The sequence below is a fragment of the Bufo bufo genome, chromosome 5 (assembly GCF_905171765.1).
Source record: "Bufo bufo chromosome 5, aBufBuf1.1, whole genome shotgun sequence".
Lineage (NCBI taxonomy): Eukaryota > Metazoa > Chordata > Amphibia > Anura > Bufonidae > Bufo > Bufo bufo.
Window position 1 is genome coordinate 90,755,600 of NC_053393.1, and position 23,522 is coordinate 90,779,121.

Sequence of the window (23,522 nt, forward strand, 5' to 3'; positions counted from 1 at the left end):
GACCGTATTTTTTCACGGTCCGCAAAACGGGGTTCCGTTGGTCCGTGATCCGTGACCGTTTTTTCGTCCGTGGGTCTTCCTTGATTTTTGGAGGATCCACGGACATGAAAAAACAGTCGTTTTGGTGTCCGCCTGGCCGTGCGGAGCCAAACGGATCCGTCCTGAATTACAATGCAAGTCAATGGGGACGGATCCGTTTGACGTTGACACAATATGGTGCAATTTCAAACGGATCCGTCCCCCATTGACTTTCAATGTAAAGTCAGGAGTTAATATACCATCGGATCGAAGTTTTCTCCAATCCCATGGTATATTTTAACTTGAAGCGTCCCCATCACCATGGGAACGCCTCTATGTTAGAATATACCATCGGATTTGAGTTAGATCGTGGCCACCAATGATAATACAATAGAGGGAGGGAGGGGGGGCCGCACACTGTGCCACCAATGAAAATAATACAATAGAGGGAGGGGCGCACACTGTGCCACCAATGAAAATAATACAAGGGGGGGGGGGGGGGGGGGCCGCACTGGCCACCAATGAAATTAAAACTGGGGGGGGGGGGGGGTCTGCCCCCTGCTGCCTGGCAGCCCCTGATCTCTTATAGGGGGCTATGATATGCACAATTAACCCCTTCAGGTGCAGCACCTGAGGGGTTAATTGTGCGGATCACAGCCCCTTGTAAGAGATCGGGGCAGTCAGCAGGGGGCAGTCATGTACACAGTTCTCAGTATATTCTAACTAGAAGCGTCCCTATCACTATGGGAACGCCTCTGTGTTAGAATATACTGTCGGATTTCAGTTTTCACGAATGAAAAAAACTCAGCTCTGAAAAAGCTTTCATACAGACAGATCTTCGGATCGTCTGTATGAAAGTAACCTACGGCCACGGATGAAGGCCTCGGATGCCAATCTTGTGTGCATCCGTGTTCTTTCACGGACCCATAGGACAGGTCATATTTTTTTGACGGACAGGAAACAAGGATCACGGATGCGGCTGCAAAACGGTGCATTTTCCGATTTTTCCACGGACCCATTGAAAGTCAATGGGTCCGCAAAAAAAAACGGAAAACGGCACAACGGCCACGGATGCACACAACGGCATGAGGCCTTACCCCGTTAAATTATCAGAGCAGAATTCTACGCAGAAGATCTGCAACAGAGTGCAATACAAGTGAATGGGGTCTTTAAAAATTCTGCACAGATTTTAGGACATACGACAACCTGCGGCGCGCTCTATATGTGCTGGGTGCCATACACGTGCAGCACGTAACGCTTCCGCCACGTGTACAGATGTTGTGTATGGGCCTAATGTGTATATTCTGTAAAATGGCTATAGAGAAGCTGGCTTGTAGAATAGAAGGCGGGTGACATAATATCAAAAGAACATGTCTAGGACGGATTACATGGTTGCCCCACCAACATTATAGCTTTTATGGAAGTTCTCTCTAAAAGGAGTAAGAAGATAATAATTTTTATATCGCCAGATTCTTAACATATAATTCAACGTCAGCGAAACAGGCCACAATTTCTGAGGTAAGTGACACTAAAAGTATTACTTTCCAGAAATGGCTGAATATATTGTACTGCTCTACATTCCTACGCTGTTTCTCGGTCAGTAAGACAGGCCATGCTGTCTTACAGATCTGACGTCTGATGAATAATGGGAATCTGATTGGGGATCTGATGAAAAACTGATGAAAGTGCCATAAAAACACCTGCATTTTTGTACTGTGTTTAATAATTCCCACAGAGGTACAGCCAACATCTGGCGGTGGCCTCTTTCGCCTAAAAAAGTGGCAGAAAAAAATGCACCAACTAACACAAAAATTGGATTTTTTGTACTCACCGTAAAATCCTTTTCTCGTAGTAGGCATTGGGGGACACAGCACCATGGGTATATGTCCAACTACCACTAGGAGGCACTAGACACAAAAAGTGTTGGCTCCTCCCCGTTGGGCTATACCCTCTCCACAGGCACAAGGCTATTCAGTTTGTACAAAAAGCAGTAGGAGAGAGAAAAAAAGCAAGGAACCAACAACTCCCGTACCGGGAAAGATCAAGAGACCAGCCCGGAAAATCGGAAGTAAAAACATAGGGTGGGATCTGTGTCCCCCAATGCCTACTACGAGAAAAGGATTTTACGGTGAGTACAAAAAATCCAATTTTCTCGTGCATGGCATTGGGGGACACAGCACCATGGGACGTCCCAAAGCAGTCCCCGAGGGTGGGAAAAGAACAGCCATGCCACCGGTTGGGTATACAGGTGCAGGAGAACCATGTGACCCAACAGTAGAAAACACGGAATGGGCAAGAGGTTCCATAACAAGGAAGAAGCCTCAAGGAAGAATCAGAGAAGACTGTCAGCAGCCCAGGAAAAATGCCTGGAAGAAAATCCCAAATGCAAGAAGGTGGCAAAAGGGAACACCGAGCTCAGCCAAGGGCTGGAGAAAAAATTAGGACAGCACCGCGTGTTGGGACTACCTAACGCTCTAAATTGTCTCAGACCCAAAGAGCGAAAAAACCTGTGGTCAACCCCTGACAGGCCAGGGGAGAAAGGAAACAAGGAAGTACTGGAAGCCAAACGAGTGAGGGAAGCCATAGCAAGGCTCACATGTGAAGGGAGCAGGTCTCCCCTCACCACAAGGCAGATGATGAAGTTATGCGCCCTATTTAAAAGGCGAAAACCCAAGGCTGCTAGAGGAAACCGCCAACCCTTGGAGAAGGAGGGGGTTGTAGGTAAAAGCCAGGAAAAAAGAGTAAGACCTGCGTCCCAAAAACAGGAGATGAGGCCCGAGCCTCGGAAAACAAGATATCACTGTGAAGCGTAAGACCAGAGGAAACTCTGGGCATGTGAAGCATCAGGGGAAAAAAGGAACCAGATACAGGCCCAGGAAATCTCAGCAGGACACACTGGACTGAAAGACATGGAAGTAGAAGGAGAGTACTCCAACCGCCGAAGGAGGAAAGGTTCTACAACAGGAGGAGGTCCCTCCCGAAGGAGACCATACGGCGGAATTGCAAACCGTTGTGCTAAACCACTCAATACCAGGTACTTGACGTGGGAGGATGGGAAAAGAGACACGAATCCCAAGAAGACCACAAGGCTTTTGGAACCCATAAAGGGAACAATCAACCCAGGCCCCGATCCCCCCAAAAAAAACGATTGCCATGCAGAACCTGAGTGGTCAAATAAACGGGGACCAGGGACTCCAGAAGGAGTACCCCGGATGGGCTCACAAGGAACCAGGAGCTGAACCACCAGAAGACAACGCAAGCCAGAATATCCAGGAAAGGAGAGATGAAACTACCATAGGGGAAGGGACATTGGCCATGGACAACTACCCGTTCCAAGAACAGTGACTAGCAAACTGTATACATTGTCCCAGAGAGGACAAGTACAGCAGCTCGGGATGTACCACTAAATTGACAGACATCCATATGCATAAGGAATGCAGAAGTCGCCATGAAAAAGCCGGGTGAGACTACACAGAAATGTAGAAACCAGCCGCGACCGGCGTACTGAAAACTCCCAGGGGGGAGAAAGTACCTGACAGGTGCAAACGACGGCAAGGTCCAAGGGGACTGCCCCTCTGTCATGAAGTACAACTAAGCAGAGAATATAAGGGAATACAGAGAACACCTGGACCCAGAAGGAACTACGGGACCCTGTCCGATGCCAGAGCAACCAGCTGAAAAATTACCTGCCAGGCAGGTGTGTGGCGCTCAGTGGTCCTGTCCCTGACCCGTCAGGGAGGACGTCCAGCGATGAAAAATGCTGATGACCCCAGAATGATTCCGTGTGGCGGAGGACATCCAGCGATGACCGAAAACTGCTGCAGCGGCCGATGCACACCAGCTACGTGCCCCAACAAGGTAGAAGATCCAGTGGAGATCCCTGTACTCCACCAGGAATGGGCCACTCTGTAATAGGAAACAACGCGAGTACTCCTCTATAACATGGGGTAACGCGAAGCGCAGCAAACCGTAGTACCTTATAGAGATGGCAAGAGCAACCCTAGCACAAAGGCCAACAACCACCTGGCCATGGTGTAGGGAGCATGGTTGAATGTGGACCACCCGCCAGATCAGAACAGATCAGCCATATACTGGAGCTACAATAAGTAGCACTAGACCGACAAGGTGGGGGTTGGGCTGGCCCACCCCTGCCAGATATGGAAACCATGCACATGCAGAACCAGGATGGCCTGTTGTAGACAGTGCCCTGAGAAGTACAAGGAGACCATTGAGTACGACAGAAACGGAGTGGAGATGTATGGAAGAACCAAAAGGGTGAAACCAACATCCGCAGCACAGATTAGAACCTGGGGGCAGAAAGCACCCTGTAATACAGAAACTGTATGGGCCACAGATTGCACCATAGCGCCCAGCACCTTGAGTAATACAACCACACGCTTAAAATATAGGGAAAGTGGCTGCATGTCTAAGGAGAGTGGAAACATAGCCACAGAATCTGGGAATGCTACTGCATTTGGAGGGTACAGGTACTCAACCTGTAAAGTAGAAATATGGCTGCGTAGTGCAGAAAACGACCAGAAAGGTGTAATGGGTACAGCATCTGGAGATGGTAGAGGTACTACCTTTAAGATCGGAGCAATGTGGCCACATGGTGCACCCTAGAACCAGAGAGGTGCAACGGCTACCGCGTTAGCAATGGTACCTATATTCCGCCCGGGAAGGGGAAAATAGGGCCGCACGGTACCACAAAGAACAAGACAGGTGCACACTACAATCAGGTAGGTGAAATGGCAACTGAAGGAGGCCCTCTATTTCGCCTGAAAAAAAGGGAAACAGGGCCGCATAGTACACCATAGAGCCAGACAGGTGTAACGGCTGCAGCATCAGAGACGGTGCAGGAACTCTACCTATGAAGGGAGTAAGATGGCCGTTTGGTGCACACTATGATGAGGTAGGTGCAATGACCACGGCAATTGGAGGAGGCCTCAATATCTCGTCCGGTAAGGGAGAGAAAATGCCACATGGTACACCATAAAGCCACACAGGAGCAACAGCTACAGCATCAGGAGATGGTGTAGGTACTCTACCTATGAAGGGACCAAGGTGGCAGCTTGGTGCCGACTAGAACCAGACAGAGGCAATTCTACGGCAATTGAAAGTGGCCTCTATATCTCGCCCGTAGGGAGAAATGTTGCCGCATAGAACACAATAGAGCCCGCCAGGGGTATTGGCTACAGCATCGGAGATGGTGTAGGTACTCTACCTAAGAAAGGGAGCAAAAAAGTCTGGGGACAGACAGGAGCAATTGCAATGGCAATTGAAGGAGGCCTGTATATCCCGCCCAGAAGGGAGAAATAGTGCCGCATGGAACACCATAGCGCCAGCCAGATGTATCGGCTACAGCATCAGGAGATGGTGTAGGTACTCTACCTAAGAAAGGAGCACAGTGGCTGGGAACAGACAGGTGCAATTGCCAAGGCAATTGAAGGCGGCCTGTGTATCTCGCCCGGAAGGGAGAAATAGTGCCGCATGGAACACCATAGAGCCAGCCAGGAGTAATGGCTTCAGCATCTGGAGTAGGTGTAGGTACTCTACCTATGAAAAGGAGCAAGGCGGATGGAAACAGACATATATAATTGCTTTTCCTTACCAACCAACAGGAGGCGCTTGCCAAGAACAGGGACCCCCGTTATGAGGTAGAGTGACGAACACCAGCACCAGGATGGGGACCCGGTGGAAACACTCTCAAATGTGTAGAGCATAGCCCCTGGTATAGGGGAACCAGGAAGGCTTGTCAGGTACAGCCTATGGCAGTGGTGCAGGTACCCCCCTGTTAAGGAGAAGGCGTACGTACCAGAGACACCAAGTAGGTGACTCATTATGCTAAACACGGGGACGGCTGCCTTACCTGTGCGGTTGAATACCTGTGCAGTCAGGGGAGCGCCATCCGAAAATCCACTAGAGGGGATACCAACCCTGGGTAGGAGAGGTTCCTCCGTGCACGTTAGTCTTGACCTCCCAGAGGCTTCTGTATGGAGGAAGACCGCCTGATGCTCTGTTCCGAGGGAATCGGTGCAGAGGTGTCCCCCGAGGCAACGGATGGGGTGACGGGAAAGGATTCGTCACCAGCCTCAGGCCTGTCCTGGGGAGGACCCGAGGATGCCGAGGAGGGGTGGAATCCTGTTGAGACCACCCGAGGTTGTACTGTGAGCTACCCCTTGCCGGACCCGGTATCTGAGCATGCCTCATCTGCAGGGAGGACCCTGGGAGGGCATAGGTGGCCGCAATTGGATAGATAGCGGTCCAGCGACTCCGCCAGGGATTGGGAGAGTCGGACAAGGTTCCCATGGCTTTGACAAAGAGGGAGACCATTCAGAAGGGACCTACCCAAAAGGATTTGGTCAGGGGACACAATGGGGTCTGGAAAGAGGTACTTCACACAAGCAGGGACAGGCCGACCGCATGGCAGCCTTCGTAGACAGCGGACGCACGTGAAAAGACGAGGCGATCCGAGGAGAGGCTGGGAGAGGAGACCCTCATAGAGCAGCCAGCAGAGGCTGTCATATCTGGACCCGGATGCCATGTTCCCCAAAGAGGTGCTGCAGCAGCTATAGAGGCTGCAGGAGAAATGAAGCAATTGAGGAGGGGTGGGGGGGGGGGGAACGACTTGAGTGATCCCTATGTACAGCATTAGCTGCCTTCACACAGTACATAGGACAATGACCTAAAGGGGGTCTGTAGTTCTTTTAAACTGAGGATCTATCCACTGGATAGATAACCCACGTTAGATCCAGTAAAGGGAGGAGAGAGATAGCCCCTCCCGAGGGCCGGGCGGGGTCTGAAAAGCCCGGGAAGCAAGGAGGAGGGGCCGGGAAGATCGCGGCCTAGCAGGCCCAAAAGCCGGGGCCTCGATTTATGAGGCGGCCGGGAATGGAGCGAGGGGGGCGGGACGAATCGCGGCCGACCGAGGGGCCTCCGGACCCACAAAACTAGGTGAGGAGGGTGAGGAGGGTGGGGGGGGGGGGGGGGGAGCGACGCCTCGGGGTGGGCGGAACAGGGCAAACAGAGCACCTGGGAGCCGGGAACGGGCCATGGAAGATGAGGCCTAGTCCCTGCAAAAACCGGGGACTAAAGTAGCGGGGAAGGCCCAGAAGAAGCGACGCCTGGACTGTGTGGCCAGGGAGGAGAGAAAAACCAACCAAGGGGGAAGAGAAAGGTGGAGGAAGATGGAAGCTTCTCAGGACCCCCAGCTAAGGTGGATCCCACCCCCCTGGCCACAGGAGGGAACCTAACCCTGGGGCAGGGACAGGGGAGTATACTCACTATACTCACCATCTGATGTCTTCGGGCGCCGCAGGGTCACCCCTTTGGCAGACTCAACACGGGAACCGTGGGAATGCCGGCAAGCCACTGCGGATGCAGTCTGTGGGGACTGGGTGACCGGCGATGGTACAGAAGTACGCGCCCGCAGGGGGGGCAACTAAAGTGGAACACGATGGAGCCCCAGCCTGAAGCAGGTATAACGGTGGAGATCACCGAGACCTGCAGAAGAGAGAAAAAAAGAATAAAAAATAAAATAAAAAATAAACAGCAGGACCTGCAAAAAAGCAGGACAGGTCTGCCTCCTACGGACACTAGACAAAAACTGAATAGCCTTGTGCCTGTGGAGAGGGTATAGCCCAACGGGGAGGAGCCAACACTTTTTGTGTCTAGTGCCTCCTAGTGGTAGTTGGACATATACCCATGGTGCTGTGTCCCCCAATGCCATGCACGAGAAAGTCCTAAAAATGTTTAGTGGGGCCTCACACTTCAGAGCTTTCTTGTACCTGTGCCGCCTGTGACATGGAGACTTTCTTTGCTTCCATTTCATAGACCAGTCTAAGGCTACTTTCACACTGGCGTTTTGGCTTTCCGTTTGTGAGATCCGTTCAGGGCTCTTACAAGCGGTCCAAAACGGATCAGTTTTGCCCTAATGCATTCTGAATGGAAAAGGATCCGCTCAGAATGCATCAGTTTGCCTCCATTCTGTCTCCATTCTGCTCTGGAGGCGGACACCAAAACGCTGCCTGCAGCGTTTTGCTGTCCGTCTGACGAAACTGAGCCAAACGGATCCGTTTTACAATGTAAGTCAATGGGGACGGATCCGTTTTCACTGGCACAATAGAAAATGGATCCGTCTCCCGTTGACTTTCCATGGTGTTCATGACGGATCCGTCATGGCTATGTTACAGATCAGGGGTCTCCAAACCCCGGCCCGCGGGCCAGAACCGGCCCGCTTGTGCGTTCGATCCGGCCCGCCCGCAGTTGGCAGGTTGCAGGAACCAAATCCGCACAACCGCCCATGCTGTCACGCTTGTGTTGTGTGTTCGATTCCGTGCCCGCCCGCAGCTGACAGGTTGCAGGAACGAAAGCCGCACAACCGCCCATGCTGTCACACTGTGCTTTTTGATTGGCTGCTGGGACCGCCGATGTCCCGGCAACCAGTGACGTCACAGGTGCGGCACCTCCCCTCTTCCCGCCCGCTGTTTGAAATAACAAATCCACGTGTGTAGCAGCGGGCGGGAGTCGGGACTCAGGAGTCCAAGAAGAAAAAAAAAAGAAGAGGAGCAGAAGCCGGCTACAGCGGAGGCAAGTGTTGCACAACGCTGATGGGGACACAATGGGGAACGCTGACATTGCTGTGCTGCGCTGATGGGGACACAAGCTGCTGAGGACACATACTGATGGGGATATTGCTGTGCTGCTGGGGACACTGCTGATGGGGACTTTGCTGTGCTGATGGGGACATTGCTGTTCTGATGGGGACACCGTTGATGAGGACACGGGTGTCCCCATCAATGGTGTCCCCATCAGCACAGCAATGTCCCCATCAGAGGTGTCCCCATCAGCGATGATGGGCACACTGCTGATGGGGACATTGCTGGGGACACCGCTGTTTGGCACACTGCTGATGGGGACATGGGTGTCCACATCAATGGTGTCCCCATCAGGATAGCAATGTCCCCATCAGCGGTAACCCCATAATCGATGTCCCCATCAGCACAGCAATGTCCCCATCAGAGGTGTCCCCATCAGTGGTGATGGGGACACATGCTGCTGGGGACACCGCTGACAGGGACATTGCTGTGCTGATGGGGATGTTGCGGTGGACACTGCTGATGGGGACATTGCTGTTCTGATGGGACATTGCTGGGGACACCGCTGATGGGGACATGGGTATCCCCATCAGCGGTGACCCATCATCGGTTTCCACATCAGCACAGCGGCGTCCCCATCAGCAATGATGGGGACGCTGCTAATGTGGAAACTGCTGATGTGAACATTGCTGTGCTGATGGGGACATTGCTGAGGACACCGCTGATTGGCACACTGCTGATGGGGACAAAGGTGTCCCCATCAATGGTGTCCCCATCAGTACAGCAATGTCCCCATCAGCGTCCCCATTCTGATGGGGACATTGCTGTTCTGATGGGGACACCACTGATAGGGACACGGGTGTCCCCATCAACCGCGTCCCCAAAGGCAGTGTCCCCATCAGTGGTGTCCCCATCAGCTGCTAATGGGGACTCCGCTGATGGGGACATTGCTGTTCTGATGGGGACATCATTAATGGGGACATTGCTGTGCTGATGCTGACATTGCTGTTCTGATGGGGACATTGCTGTGCTGATGGGGACACCGCTGATGGGGACATTGCTGTGCTGATGGGGACACCGCTGATGGGGACATTGCTGTGCTGATGGGGACAACGCTGATAGGGACACGGGTGTCCCCATCAATGGTGTCCCCATCAGTGGTGTCCCCATCAGCACAGCAATGTCCCCAACAGCAGCGTCCCCATCAGTGGTGTCCCCATCAGCACAGCAATGTCCCCAACAGCAGCGTCCCCATCAGTGGGTGTCCCCATGATGGGAATATTGTTTTTCTGATGGGAATATTGTTTTTTTGATGGGAATATTTTTTTTTTGATGGGAATATTTTTTTTTTGATGGGAATATTGCTTTTCTGATGGGGACATTGCTGTTCTGATTTGGCCATTGCTGTTCTGATGGGGACACCGCTGATAGGGACACGGGTGTCCCCATCAATGGTGTCCCCATCAGCCGCGTCCCCAACAGCAGTGTCCCCATCAGTGGTGGCCCCTATCAGCTGCTAATGGGGACTCCGCTGATGGGGACATTGCTGTTCTGATGGGGACATCGTTGATGGGGACATTGCTGTGCTTAAGGGTGACACGGCTGATGGGGACATTGCTGTGCTGATGCTGACATTGCTGTGCTGATGCTGACATTGCTGTGCTGATGCTGACATTGCTGTGCTGATGGGGACATTGCTGTGCTGATGGGGACATTGTTGTGCTGATGCTGACATTGCTGTGCTGATGCTGACATTGCTGTGCTGATGCTGACATTGCTGTGCTGATGGGGACATTGCTGTGCTGATGGGGACATTGCTGTGCTGATGGGGACATTGCTGTGCTGATGGGGACATTGCTGTGCTGATGCTGACATTGCTGTGCTGATGCTGACATTGCTGTGCTGATGGGGACATTGTTGTGCTGATGCTGACATTGCTGTGCTGATGCTGACATTGCTGTGCTGATGGGGACATTGCTGTGCTGATGGGGACATTGCTGTGCTGATGGGGACATTGCTGTGCTGATGGGGACATTGCTGTGCTGATGGGGACATTGCTGTGCTGATGGGGACATTGCTGTGCTGATGGGGAAATTGCTGTGCTGATGGGGACATTGCTGTGCTGATGGGGACATTGCTGTGCTGATGGGGACATTGCTGTGCTGATGGGGACATTGCTGTGCTGATGGGGACATTGCTGTGCTGATGGGGACATTGCTGTGCTGATGGGGACATTGCTGTGCTGATGCTGACATTGCTGTGCTGATGCTGACATTGCTGTGCTGATGGGGACATTGCTGTGCTGATGGGGACATTGCTGTGCTGATGGGGACATTGTTGTGCTGATGCTGACATTGCTGTGCTGATGGGGACATTGCTGTGCTGATGGGGACATTGCTGTGCTGATGGGGACATTGCTGTGCTGATGGGGACATTGCTGTGCTGATGGGGACATTGCTGTGCTGATGCTGACATTGCTGTGCTGATGCTGACATTGCTGTGCTGATGCTGACATTGCTGTGCTGATGGGGACATTGCTGTGCTGATGGGGACATTGCTGTGCTGATGGGGACATTTTTGTGCTGATGGGGACACCGCTGATAGGGACACGGGTGTCTTTGCGTTGTTTTGCTAAAGTTTTTTCTCTTTTGTTCTCAGTCATATCATGCTGATTACAAAAACGATCCATGTAAAATATATACATTTAATTTAATACATAACTGATTTTTTTTTCCGGCCCCCGAATACTTGTAAAATCTTCAATGTGGCCCTCCTGTTGAAAAGTTTGGAGACCCCTGTTACAGATAATACAAACAGATCCGTTCATGACAGATGCATGCGGTTGTATTATTGTAACGGATCCATTTTTGCAGATCTATGACGGATCCGCCCAAAAAAAGCGAGTGTGAAAGTAGCCTCAGTACAAAGTCTGCTGACGTAAGATGCGCCAAATTCGTTAAGGAGCGCACGCCTCTCAATAACATTGCCACATCTTGACAGGTCTGTGTGCCAGAAACTGGTATCGACACGTGAGAAGCTTACCTTCTATCGCTGTGAGCCGGTTACATGACAGATTCAGACTCTGCAGACTGATGAGAGCATCCAGGCCTTCAATTCTGGAAAGAAGATTGGATGACAAGTCCAGATGCTGCAGACGATGGAGGGATGAGAGGCCTTCAATCCTGGAGATCTGATTGCAGTGCAGGTTCAGGGACAGGAGGCGAGCATGCAAGTTAATGTCCAGCAGACTGAAAGGATAAAGAAGTAATAGCAGTAAACACATGGGCGGGGGGGACAGGTATTATAGGACACTTTTTGCCGCTTACGACACTTTTCCAGATTCCCTAAAAAAAAGGGGGCATGACGTGGGCGGCCCGGCAGGCTGGTCTCATTTACCATTTTCCATGCCAGTTTTTGGCGTGGAAAATGACTTAAATCTACGCCAGCAAGGGAGCTGGCATAGATTTTAGTATGTCGCATGGCCTGCTGGAGAAAGACCTATAGAAGTAAGAGGTACTATTCATGTCTGTGTAATACCGCCATAGGCCACAACATGATTTTTAATATGGACGTCTGAGTAAGGCCTAACACTGGGCAACAGACAGCAAAGCTGAGAGTTAAAGGGGTTGTCTCACTTCATCAAATTGCATTTATAATGTAGATAAAGTTCTAACAAACCACTTACTAATGTATTGCGATTGTCCATATTGCCTCCTTCGCGCCCTGGATTCATTTTTCCATCACATTATACACTGCTCGTTTCCATGGTTACGACCACCCTGTAATCCAGCAGAACCGTGCTTGCACACAATAGAAAAAGTGCAGGTCTCTCTGGTGGCTGGGACCGTGGGACTGCACATAGTCCGACACTTTTTTCTATAGTGTGCAAGCACGACCACCGCTGCTGGATTGCAGGGTGGTCGTAACCATGGAAACAAGCAGTGTATAATGTGATGGAAAAAAAGAATCCAGGGCGCAAAGGAAGCAATATAGACAATACATTAGTAAGTGGCTTGTTATAACTTTTCCGACATGATAAATGCCATTCGCCAACACAGTACAAAATCTGGCAAATGGTAAGAGTAGATCTGTCATTTCATAGCGACATGTCAAAAGTTTTGATCGTTGGTGGTCCATGTGCCAAGACTAGCGAATGGTGGGGGTCTAAAAGGGGTTGTCTCATCTGAGAGAATGGGGACATATCGCTAGGACCCGCATTGAGAACGGATTGGGCCAAAGTGGTAGCGGGAGGACTCCGGTCTGGCCACCACCAAGCGCTCTCCCCATAGAACTGAATGGGAACGCACTGCGCATGACCGGCCACTGCTTCCATGCACTTCTATGGGCCCGACAGAAACAGCCGAGCCAGTGCTCAGCTAATTTCGGCGGCGCCATAGAAATGAATGGGGGGTGCTATCCACCTCTTTTGGGGCTCCAGTTAGGAGATAGGTGCGGGCCCCAACCCCTTTAATGCCCGGACCTCGGCGTACAGACTTGCCTCTCGGAATATGGAGACAGGTCTGCTCTACTTGTAGCCCAAACAGCACAAAAACCTTTTCATGGTTGTGTATCTGCTGATAGATCGGTTGGGGGTCTATCACCAGAACGGGGATCTCAAACACTGCAGGGCCCCCCCGAAATGAATGTAGCGGCAGGCTGAGCATGTGAACTGCCGCTCTGTTCATTTCTATGGGACAGCTGGAAATAGCCAAGGGCTCATACTCGGTTATCCCTGGCAGTCCCATAGAGAAGAATGGCGCGCAGTGCACGTACTTGACCTGCCGCTCCATTCACTTTTTATGGCTGTTACAACTGTAATACCCCTTTAATGAGGGGATCACTCCCCCTGCCCCTCTCAGCATAGGCTCATGGGCCGCCCTTGATGTCAGTCACTGCTGAGAGGGCCGGAGCCTGCTCACTATTTGCTGCGCCATTTGGGCTAACAGAAGAACAGACCAAAGAGACTTGCTGTTGCTCAGAGCGGCTGGTGGAGCATCTCCGCCGCTCCTCCGTATCTATGGGACTGCCAGAGATGGCGGCGTTCCGTACTGGGCTGTCTATGGCAGTCTCAGAGAATGAATGAAGTGACACGGCCTATGCTTGACCAGCTGCTCCATTATTCTGGGGGGGGGTCTCAGGATCAGTGGGGGTCCCTGCGGTCAGACCCCACCGAAGTAGATAACCTGTAGTAACTGGAATACCGCTTTAATAAACAGCTGTAAGGGGTATACAGGCCTGAGGGTCCTGCACGGCTATACAGCTATTCGCCCTACAAATAGGGGTCTGCACCTATGTGATCAGGGGGGCACCTCCAGTAAAATCAGGACATTGCAGCTATTAATTCTTAACTGGAGCTCTTACCTAGTGATCTGCTTATCCATCAGGCTCAGGTCCTTGCTGTCATGGTCCTCGTCTGCCATCTTTATTCACAGCAGCGGCCAGATCCTAAACACAAAGGTTTTAATGAATCAACATTTAGGAATATAGGACTGTGTGCCACGTGGCAGTATCGGGGCACGCACCTCTATGGGCAAATGCTGGGTGATTCACTTTACAGCAGTTGAACTACAACCTCTGAATGTACTCAGCACTCAGTTATAGGATTTAGAGGGATCGTCCACCATAGCAACTTATCACCATCAGTCCCATAGACAGTGAATGGAGCAGAGATGTGAATGTGTGACCACTGATCCACTGAAGGGGGACCCAGGCCCTCTGTTCTCGTTGGGGGTCCAGGGATCAGGCACATTACCTAGATTGCTAGAACAGAACATGGGATAAGTTGCTATGACGTCTCCTTGGCTGCCAATCCTCTACAGACGACGTACTACTAGGCCGCCGACTACATCCGGCTGGAGGCGATGAGCCAGGAAATCCCCGGAGTCCCTGCAGCATTAGGGCAGTCAGATGACATGTCCTGCCAGGTGACGTCACCACAATCACTGACAAACTGTCAGTATGGACCACACATCATCATGACCGGGGTACACCGGCAGGGGCTCATTCACACAAGCGTTGTAAAACGTGGCCATCTTGAATTGGTATCATCTAGGGCTGCAACAATCGTCAGCGTGCGCTGCCTGACACTGTGTGACATCAGGTCCCAGTGCATGTTGGGAAGAAGACGATGCCGTCCTTCTCCTGCACACTCCATATCCGCCAGCCGCGCACCCTGCCAGGAAAGGTAAGTACTACAGGGGAGGGGGGGCACGGAGGGGCTGATGGCACGGAGGGGTTGATGGCACTGGGGGACATGGCACAGAGGGGTTGATGGCACTGGGGGACATGGCACAGAGGGGTTGATGGCACTGGGGGACATGGCACAGAGGGGTTGATGGCACTGGGGGACATGGCACAGAGGGGTTGATTGCACTGGGGGACATGGCACAGAGGGGTTGATGGCACTGGGGGACATGGCACAGAGGGGTTGATGGCACTGGGGGACATGGCACAGAGGGGTTGATGGCACTGGGGGACATGGCACAGAGGGGTTGATGGCACTGGGGGACATGGCACAGAGGGGTTGATGGCACTGGGGGACATGGCACAGAGGGGTTGATGGCACTGGGGGACATGGCACAGAGGGGTTGATGGCACTGGGGGACATGGCACAGAGGGGTTGATGGCACTGGGGGACATGGCACAGAGGGGTTGATGGCACTGGGGGACATGGCACAGAGGGGTTGATGGCACTGGGGGACATGGCACAGAGGGGTTGATGGCACTGGGGGACATGGCACAGAGGGGTTGATGGCACTGGGGGACATGGCACAGAGGGGTTGATGGCACTGGGGGACATGGCACAGAGGGGTTGATGGCACTGGGGGACATGGCACAGAGGGGTTGATGGCACTGGGGGACATGGCACGGAGGGGTTGATGGCACTGGGGGACATGGCACGGAGGGGTTGATGGCACTGGGGGACATGGCACGGAGGGGTTGATGGCACTGGGGGACATGGCACGGAGGGGTTGATGGCACTGGGGGACATGGCACGGAGGGGTTGATGGCACTGGGGGACATGGCACGGAGGGGTTGATGGCACTGGGGGACATGGCACGGAGGGGTTGATGGCACTGGAGGACATGGCACGGAGGGGTTGATGGCACTGGGGGACATGATGGCACGGAGGGGCTGATGCTGATGAGTTTTTATATAGGAAAATGTTCTTTTAATTTTTTTTTTTTTTCTTAGAGTACTCGATTAATCGATAGAATACTTGATTACTAAAATAATCGATAGCTGCAGCCCTAGTATGATCTCCGATTGTGTTCCATTTGTGGATTTTTTTTTCATCTATATAGCAGCAGTATTTAATCTGTTTTTTCATGTCCATCAAAAAAAACCAAAAAAAAAAAAAAAACCTGAGGAACGCTTGCCCAGAGTTTCCTAGAAACCACGAAAAACAGACTGTGCACGGATGGTGTCTGTGCAGTGCCATTTTGTTTAGTTCACTGACCCAGTGACTTGAATGGGTGGCTCTTGCTTCAAAATCGGACCATAATAGTGCATGCCGCAATTATATCTCTGCGTGGACTGATGATCCGTGAAAAGTCGGACACGTGAATTGGTCCACTGACTGAGAGTGTTCTTCCAGCACAAGGACGTGAAAATCCCTCGTCAGAATGAGCCCTAAGTGAAATCATGGGAATCAATGTAGTATGTTTAAAGGTGTTTTCCAAGATTTTTTTTATTGATGACCTGTCCTCTGGATAAGCCATCAGTATTTGATCTGTGGGGGTCCGACGACCGGGAGCCCCGCTGATCGGCTGTTTGAGAAGACACCAGTGCTCATGTGAGTCCCGCAGCCTTCTCACAACTTTTCCTAGGCCAGTGACGTCACGTTCATTGTTCATGTGGCCAAGGAGCAGCTCAGCCCCATCCGTTTTTTTAGACAGAAAAGAAAAGTCCTGCAGGATCTCAGATGGAAATGGCTCAAACAGATGCCAAATGTGAATAACTGATGCACAGGAACAATGTTTTTACAGGATCCTGTTTATTTTTTCATGTTCTTCTGCCGGATCAGAAGAATGGACAATGAAACGGAGATGTGAACGCTCCCTAACAAATGTAAGCGTATGTTCACACATGGCATAAACACTGCAGATCTGCTGGTGCCAATCCACAACACTTCTAGACATGTGGATGAGATTATAGGGCCCCTGAACATAAAAAAGCAGACTCACCTGTACACACCTGGCCCTGTCAATCAAAGTGCAGGGTGTGCAGCAGAGCCTCTAGGTGTAAGGGCCAGTTCACACAACTGATTTTGAGATACATACCTAAAAATTTGCGTGGTCAATAAAAATGCGTCAATAAACACGTGTCTTTTTTTCCATGCGGTTTATTGACGCATTTGAGGAGTCTTTTATTTTTAACCAATGGGTTTTCACTTCAATACAAAGCTGAATTTTCAGCTTGAGTTTTTTTTTAAGCAGATCTGCGCCAGAAATTGTGCGGTAAACACACAAAAAATGCACGGACTTTCATGGAGGTGTTTTTTCCTGCATCCTATTCATTTAGATGGGAGATTCAGCGCTGATTCTGCACCAAGACAGGGCACGCTGCTTCTTTATTACATGTGTAAGGAGTGGGTCTTTTTTCTGCCCCCCCCCCCCCCCCCCAATAAAAAAAAAAAAGTTTTTACCCCCTCATAGTAGTATTGCCTTCATTGTACAACCTTCACAGTAGTTTTGTACAGATGTGTGCCCACTCATGGTAGTTATGCCCTCTATGTGCCCCTTTTTACAGGTGTAAGGCCCTCTTTATGCCCCCTCCATAGTAATAAAGTCCTCTGTGCCCCCTCCATAGTAATAAAGTCCTCTGTGCCCCCTCCATAGTAATAAAGTCCTCTGTGCCCCCTCCATAGTAATAAAGTCCTCTGTGCCCCCTCCATAGTAATAAAGTCCTCTGTGCCCCCTCCATAGTAATAAAGTCCTCTTTATGCCCCCTCCATAGTAATAAAGTCCTCTGTGCCCCCTCCATAGTAATAAAGTCCTCTGTGCCCCCTCCATAGTAATAAAGTCCTCTGCGCCCCCTCCATAGTAATAAAGTCCTCTGCGCCCCCTCCATAGTAATAAAGTCCTCTGCGCCCCCTCCATAGTAATAAAGTCCTCTGTGCCCCCTCCATAGTAATAAAGTCCTCTGTGCCCCCTCCATAGTAATAAAGTCCTCTGTGCCCCCTCCATAGTAATAAAGTCCTCTGCGCCCCCTCCATAGTAATAAAGTCCTCTGCGCCCCCTCCATAGTAATAAAGTCCTCTGTGCCCCCTCCATAGTAATAAAGTCCTCTGTGCCCCCTCCATAGTAATAAAGTCCTCTGTGCCCCCTCCATAGTAATAAAGTCCTCTGCGCCCCCTCCATAGTAATAAAGTCCTCTGTGCCCCCTCCATAGTAATAAAGTCCTCTGTGCCCCCTCCATAGTAATAAAGTCCTCTGTGCCCCCTCCATAGTAATAAAGTCCTCTGCGCCCCCTCCATAGTAATAAAGTCCTCTGCGCCCCCTCCATAGTAATAAAGTCCTCTGTGCCCCCTCCATAGTAATAAAGTCCTCTGTGCCCCCTCCATAGTAATAAAGTCCTCTGTGCCCCCTCCATAGTAATAAAGTCCTCTGCGCCCCCTCCATAGTAATAAAGTCCTCTGCGCCCCCTCCATAGTAATAAAGTCCTCTGTGCCCCCTCCATAGTAATAAAGTCCTCTGTGCCCCCTCCATAGTAATAAAGTCCTCTGTGCCCCCTCCATAGTAATAAAGTCCTCTGCGCCCCCTCCATAGTAATAAAGTCCTCTGCGCCCCCTCCATAGTAATAAAGTCCTCTGTGCCCCCTCCATAGTAATAAAGTCCTCTGTGCCCCGCTCATTTGCATATATTAAAAACATTTTCTCAGCAATGCAGGAACATGTGAACATGGACCAACACGGATGTCTTCAGGTGCCAGGTGCACATGTAACAGGTCTGCTGACAACTGGGCTGGGACCTCAGGGTTGTCAGCTCCACGGCTGGAGAGCCCCTTTAATCTCAAGTTATGTTGCCATTTCCACAGTGTTAGAGAACGCATAAGGTGAAATCAGTGGTAAAAATTCCGCTATGGAAAATCTGCTATGTGTGACTGTACTCTGACAAGTATGAAAAAAAAAAAAAAAACGCTTTGAAAAAACACTTGAAAGTTTTGACTTTTTTTTATAAAAATAAAAATAAAAAATGCCAAAAACTGATATATCTGCTCCAGCTCCAGCCATACTGAGGTACTACAAGTCCGAGAGAAACCTGTCAGACTACACACCTTGAAGAATACCGCTGCGTCTTATCCCCACACACAAAGCACATAGTGTGAATTGTGGCTGTCAGGTAACGCACATAACACTCACCCCACACACGGCTCACTGGTCCCGCTGTATGAAGGCGGCACATTACACAGACCGGAAGCTGTTAGCGGCATGGCAACCGTACGCTTCCACCACAGAACCCCGCCCACTCAGCGGTACAGCCAATCACTGAAGAGCCGGAAGGACGTACTTGTTTGTTTATAAAATGGGATTTGCATAAACAGGCGTCGGTCTGTGTCCGCGGTGTGTGGAGGGGCGGAGCTGGGGGCGGAGCTGACAGCGACAACGTTTACATGTCGGCATCTCCCGGCTTATAAACAGAGCGGGAAGTGCTGGCGTCGCAACAAGCTGCAACAGCTGAGGCACACGTGGACACGCCCCCCCCCCCCCCCACACTCAGCAGAACCCCCCTTCGCTGTAGTACTGTTCAATGCTCATCCTATGATACTGCATGCCTCCCAACTATAGAAAAGAAGGACACTATGTGCAGTGTGCGTTTTTTTTCCTGAATCCCGCCCAGTCCCCTAAATGCTACCAGAGAGTAATTATTCCCCCTTTATGCCACCACGCTAGTAGTTATGCCCAGATATGTGCCAGTAATGTGCCCAGTTTTGCCCCTCACTGTAATATACCCACTTATGTGCCCCCTGACAGTAATATGCCCAGTTGTGCCCCTGACAGTAATATGCCCAGTTGTGCCCCTTACTGTAATATGCCCAGTTGTGCCCCTGACAGTAATATGCCCAGCTGTGCCCCCTCACTGTCATATGCCCAGCTGTGCCCCCTCACTGTAATATGCCCAGCTGTGCCCCCTGACAGTAATATGCCCAGTTGTGCCCCTCACTGTAATATACCCAGTTGTGCCTCTCACTGTCATATGCCCAGTTGTGCCCCTCACAATAATATGCCCAGCTGTGCCCCCTGTCTGTAATATGCCCAGCTGTGCCCCCTGACTGTCATATGCTCAGCTGTGCCCTCACTGTAATATGCCCTGCCGTGCCCCTCACTGTAATATGCCCAGCTGTGCCCCTCACTGTAATATGCCCAGCTGTGCCCCTCACTGTAATATGCCCAGTTGTGCCCCTCACTGTAATATGCCCAGCTGTGCTTCCTGACAGTAATATTCCCAGCTGTGCCCCCTCACTGTCATATGCCCAGCTGTGCCCCCTGACTGTCATATGCCCAGCTGTGCCCCCTGACTGTCATATGCCCAGCTGTGCCCCCTGACTGTCATATGCCCAGCTGTGCCCCCTGACTGTCATATGCCCAGCTGTGCCCCTCACTGTAATATGCCCAGCTGTGCCCCCTGACTGTCATATGCCCAGCTGTGCCCCCTGACAGTCATATGCCCAGCTGTGCCCCTCACTGTAATATGCCCAGCTGTGCCCCTCACTGTATTATGCCCAGCTGTGCCCCCTCACTGTCATATGCCCAGCTGTGCCCCCTCACTGTCATATGCCCAGCTGTGCCCCCTGACTGTCATATGCCCAGCTGTGCCCCCTCACTGTCATATGCCCAGCTGTGCCCCCTGACTGTCATATGCCCAGCTGTGCCCCCTGACTGTCATATGCCCAGCTGTGCCCCCTGACAGTAATATGCCCAGCTTTGCTCCCTGACAGTAATATGCCCAGCTGTGCTCCCTGACAGTAATATGCCCAGCTGTGCCCCCTCACTGTCATATGCCCAGCTGTGCCCCCTCACTGTCATATGCCCAGCTGTGCCCCCTGACAGTAATATGCCCAGTTGTGCCCCTCACTGTAATATACCCAGTTGTGCCTCTCACTGTCATATGCCCAGTTGTGCCCCTCACAATAATATGCCCAGTTGTGCCCATCACTGTAATATGCCCAGCTGTGCCCCCTGACTGTCATATGCCCAGCTGTGCCCCCTGACTGTCATATGCCCAGCTGTGCCCCCTCACTGTCATATGCCCAGCTGTGCCCCATCACTGTCATGTGCCCCCTCACTGTCATATGCCCAGCTGTGCCCCCTGACTGTCATATGCCCAGCTGTGTCCCTCACTGTAATATGCCCAGCTGTGCCCCCTGACTGTCATATGCCCAGCTGTGCCCTCACTGTAATATGCCCAGTTGTGCCCCTCACTGTAATATGCCCAGCTGTGCCCCTCACTGTAATATGCCCAGCTGTGCCCCTCACTGTAATATGCCCAGCTGTGCTCCCTAACTGTCATATGCCCAGCTGTGCCCCCTGACTGTCATATGTCCAGCTGTGCCCCCTCACTGTAATATGCCCAGTTGTGCCCCTCACTGTAATATGCCCAGCTGTGCCCCTCACTGTATAATGCCCAGCTGTGCCCCCTGACTGTCATATGCCCAGCTGTGCCCCCTGACTGTCATATGCCCAGCTGTGCCCCTCACTGTAATATTCCCAGCTGTGCCCCTCACTGTAATATGCCCAGCTGTGCCACTCACTGTAATATGCCCAGCTGTGCCCCTCACTGTAATATGCCCAGCTGTGCTCCCTGACAGTAATATGCCCAGCTGTGCCCCCTCACTGTCATATGCCCAGCTGTGCCCCCTCACTGTCATGTGCCCCCTCACTGTCATATGCCCAGCTGTGCCCCCTCGCTGTAATATGCCCAGTTGTGCCCCTCACTGTAATATGCCCAGCTGTGCCCCTCACTGTAATATGCCCAGCTGTGCTCCCTGACAGTAATATGCCCAGCTGTGCCCCTCACTGTAATATTCCCAGCTGTGCCCCCCCACTGTAATATGCCCAGCTGTGCCCCCTCACTGTCATATGCCCAGCTGTGCCCCCTCACTGTCATATGCCCAGCTGTGCCTCCTCACTGTCATATGCCCAGCTGTGCCCTCTGACTGTCATATGCCCAGCTGTGCCCCCTGACTGTCATATGCCCAGCTGTGCCCCTCACTGTAATATGCCCAGCTGTGCCCCCTGACTGTCATATGCCCAGCTGTGCCCCTCACTGTAATATGCCCAGCTGTGCCCCTCACTGTATTATGCCCAGCTGTGCCCCCTCACTGTAATATGCCCAGCTGTGCCCCCTCACTGTCATATGCCCAGCTGTGCCCCCTGACTGTCATATGCCCAGCTGTGCCCCCTCACTGTCATATGCCCAGCTGTGCCCCCTGACTGTCATATGCCCAGCTGTGCCCCCTGACTGTCATATGCCCAGCTGTGCTCCCTGACAGTAATATGCCCAGCTGTGCCCCCTCACTGTCATATGCCCAGCTGTGCCCCCTCACTGTCATATGCCCAGCTGTGCCCCCTGACAGTAATATGCCCAGTTGTGCCCCTCACTGTAATATACCCAGTTGTGCCTCTCACTGTCATATGCCCAGTTGTGCCCCTCACAATAATATGCCCAGTTGTGCCCATCACTGTAATATGCCCAGCTGTGCCCCCTGACTGTCATATGCCCAGCTGGGCCCCCTGACTGTCATATGCCCAGCTGTGCCCCCTCACTGTCATATGCCCAGCTGTGCCCCCTCACTGTCATGTGCCCCCTCACTGTCATATGCCCAGCTGTGCCCCCTGACTGTCATATGCCCAGCTGTGTCCCTCACTGTAATATGCCCAGCTGTGCCCCCTGACTGTCATATGCCCAGCTGTGCCCTCACTGTAATATGCCCAGTTGTGCCCCTCACTGTAATATGCCCAGCTGTGCCCCTCACTGTAATATGCCCAGCTGTGCCCCTCACTGTAATATGCCCAGCTGTGCTCCCTAACTGTCATATGCCCAGCTGTGCCCCCTGACTGTCATATGTCCAGCTGTGCCCCCTGACTGTCATATGCCCAGCTGTACCCCCTCACTGTAATATGCCCAGCTGTGCCCCTCACTGTAATATGCCCAGCTGTGCCCCCTGACTGTCATATGCCCAGCTGTGCCACTCACTGTAATATGCCCAGCTGTGCCCCCTCACTGTAATATGCCCAGCTGTGCCCCCTCACTGTCATATGCCCAGCTGTGCCCTCACTGTAATATGCCCAGTTGTGCCCCTCACTGTAATATGCCCAGCTGTGCCCCTCACTGTAATATGCCCAGCTGTGCCCCTCACTGTAATATGCCCAGCTGTGCTCCCTAACTGTCATATGCCCAGCTGTGCCCCCTGACTGTCATATGTCCAGCTGTGCCCCCTGACTGTCATATGCCCAGCTGTACCCCCTCACTGTAATATGCCCAGTTGTGCCCCTCACTGTAATATGCCCAGCTGTGCCCCTCACTGTAATATGCCCAGCTGTGCCCCCTGACTGTCATATGCCCAGCTGTGCCCCCTGACTGTCATATGCCCAGCTGTGCCCCTCACTGTAATATTCCCAGCTGTGCCCCTCACTGTAATATGCCCAGCTGTGCCCCCTCACTGTCATGTGCCCCCTCACTGTCATATGCCCAGCTGTGCCCCCTCGCTGTAATATGCCCAGTTGTGCCCCTCACTGTAATATGCCCAGCTGTGCCCCTCACTGTAATATGCCCAGCTGTGCTCCCTGACAGTAATAGGCCCAGCTGTGCCCCTCACTGTAATATTCCCAGCTGTGCCCCCCCACTGTAATATGCCCAGCTGTGCCCCCTCACTGTCATATGCCCAGCTGTGCCCCCTCACTGT

General features: G+C 52.1%; 1 protein-coding gene across 2 annotated transcripts in view; it reads right to left on the reverse strand.

Moving 5' to 3' along the window:
- The window catches only part of LRRCC1 (leucine rich repeat and coiled-coil centrosomal protein 1), an 82,472-nt gene extending 63,389 nt beyond the window's left edge, over nucleotides 1-19,083 (reverse strand). For both annotated transcript variants that reach the window (XM_040433075.1, XM_040433074.1), the window contains exons 1-3: nucleotides 18,979-19,083; nucleotides 13,977-14,060; nucleotides 11,658-11,863 (exon numbers count right to left, since the gene is read on the reverse strand). In XM_040433075.1, coding sequence (XP_040289009.1) covers nucleotides 11,658-11,863; nucleotides 13,977-14,035 — 265 coding nt within the window. In that variant the 5' untranslated portion in view covers nucleotides 14,036-14,060; nucleotides 18,979-19,083. The remainder of the gene's footprint in view (nucleotides 1-11,657; nucleotides 11,864-13,976; nucleotides 14,061-18,978) is intronic.
- Between the last annotated feature and the right edge of the window lie 4,439 nt (nucleotides 19,084-23,522).